Here is a 2,306-nt window from a genome sequence, read left to right as displayed (position 1 = left end):
TGGATTCCAGGAATTAGTAGATATATAACACAGAGCACTTTTCAGTTCTTTCAATTCCTAAAATTAGCTTGAAATCCTCTTTTTTATGTATTCTTTTGTCCATGTTGTTGATGTTCTGTCCTCGGTGAGTCAATATTTGTTCCATCACTTTCTCCACACCGTAACAAACGGCTGAAAGTAAATTTGATGAATCGGAGCAGAGCAGCGGTTCAGTCCTTTTATCCGACAGATAAATCCAAAGTGAACAATTTGCCGTTCTCTCTGCACAATCCCTGACGCTCTCTTTGTCGTGTTCATTTGGATGAGCAATTCGCTGTCAGTGACTCACGTCCTCCCTCTCTCTCTCTCTCTCTCTCTCTCTCTCTCTCTCTGTGTGTCTGTGTTTTTCCGTCTGCAGGGAACATCTTCGTGGTGAGCCTGGCAGTGGCAGACCTTGTGGTGGCCATCTACCCGTACCCTCTGGTCCTCACCTCCATCTTCAACAATGGCTGGAACCTGGGTTACATGCACTGCCAGATCAGCGGCTTCCTCATGGGCGTCAGCGTCATCGGCTCCATCTTCAACATCACCGGCATCGCCATCAACCGCTACTGCTACATCTGCCACAGCCTCAAGTACGACAAACTGTATAGTGACAAAAACTCGGTGTGCTACGTGCTGCTGATCTGGGCTCTGACTGTGGTGGCCATCGTGCCCAACCTGTTCGTGGGCTCGCTCCAGTACGACCCGCGGGTTTACTCCTGCACCTTTGAGCAGTCGGCCAGCTCTGCATACACCATCGCGGTGGTTTTCTTTCACTTTATTTTACCCATCATGATTGTCACCTACTGCTACCTGCGCATCTGGATCCTGGTCATACAGGTGAGGAGACGGGTCAAACCCGATAACCGGCCCAAGCTGACGCAGCACGACGTCAGAAACTTTGTCACCATGTTCGTGGTGTTTGTGCTCTTCGCCGTTTGCTGGGCGCCGCTCAACTTCATCGGCCTGGCCGTGGCGATCAAGCCGCGGGTCGTAATTCCCCTCATCCCCGAGTGGCTGTTCGTGGCCAGCTACTTCATGGCCTACTTCAACAGCTGCCTTAACGCCATAGTGTACGGCGTGCTGAACCAGAACTTCCGGCGCGAGTACAAGCGCATCGTCGTCTCGGTGTGCACGGCTCGCATCTTCTTCCAGGAAAGCTCCAACGACGCGGGGGAGAGGCTCAAGAGCAAACCGTCACCACTCATGACCAACAATAACCAGGTCAAGGTGGAGTCGGTCTGAGGAGAACTGAGAGGACACCAACACACACAAATATTAAACAAAACAAAAAATTAGTGGAAAAATACCAAATATACATTTAAAACAGTGTCTATCCTCTGGGCTGTTCTCAGACTGTCACGCTGTACGGTGCTATATCTGACCTCGGAACCATCACAGTAAAAACAGGGGTGCATCTTATCTTTGTCTTTGATCGAGCACTTTGGTTTGACTCTGCAGTATCTGTAGTGCCGTAAAATGTATGACGTTGGTTTTGTTTTCATGTTTACAGTGATGATATAAATGTATCATGCATTATATTAAGTATTTATTTTGTATGAAATGTCACGTAGGTATATGGTGAGATATATATCAGGCTACGGTTACATGAAGAGAGGCCACTGTGTTTAAAAAATATATATATATTCTAGTCAACATTTTGAAAATAGAAGGAGAAGTTTATAAATGAAGTTAGTCGATTTTAATAACCTCATTTGTGACTCTGTAAGACTAATTAAGTGCAAGCAAAGTGGGTTGCTGCTGTCTTATTATATCCTGCACTACCGTCCCTTTCATTCGGTGGAATATATATTTTGGTAAGAAGGATCTCTCTCTCTCTTGCCAGCTCATTATAATGTATGCATGGATATCAGGAATTGTTCATATGCAAAATAAAAATCTGATATTGATGGGAGGATGTGTCGCAGTCCTGATTTCACTTTTTGAAAAGCTGTATTGAGCCTGGAATTAGATTAAATCCATGTGATGTGTTTCATAAATGGGTTAGGGTTAGTTATTCAGTCTTCTCTCATTCATACAAAGATACAAGCTGTGGTAGTATCTGCTGCTACAAGCTCAAACAGCAAATCACCAAGCGTTTCAAAGCTCAGGGTAACTAATAAATTGAATGTTTATAGTATTTGAATTGTTCTTTTTGACAAACTTGTCTCAGGTGAGTGCCCCCTGTCTTGTGTTCTTCGGCTTGTCCTCTATTCATAATTCTGCAAAGGATCAACCACGACAGCTCTGCCTCAAATCCGCACTGAGTGAAGCATTTTTATCCA

General features: G+C 45.0%; 1 protein-coding gene across 1 annotated transcript; it reads left to right on the top strand.

The window, feature by feature from the left end:
* Positions 1-276: 276 nt before the first annotated feature.
* On the top strand, positions 277-1,936 carry mtnr1aa (melatonin receptor 1A a; the record flags this gene model as incomplete). Its single annotated transcript, XM_062387386.1, has 1 exon — positions 277-1,936. A coding segment is annotated over one exon (990 nt), but the record flags the coding sequence as incomplete, so codon positions are not given.
* Between the last annotated feature and the right edge of the window lie 370 nt (positions 1,937-2,306).

This window comes from Platichthys flesus, chromosome 5 (genome assembly GCF_949316205.1).
Source record: "Platichthys flesus chromosome 5, fPlaFle2.1, whole genome shotgun sequence".
NCBI classification, from domain to species: domain Eukaryota; kingdom Metazoa; phylum Chordata; class Actinopteri; order Pleuronectiformes; family Pleuronectidae; genus Platichthys; species Platichthys flesus.
Note: the sequence above shows the minus strand (reverse complement) of the source record. Positions and strands in the feature narration are given on the sequence as shown.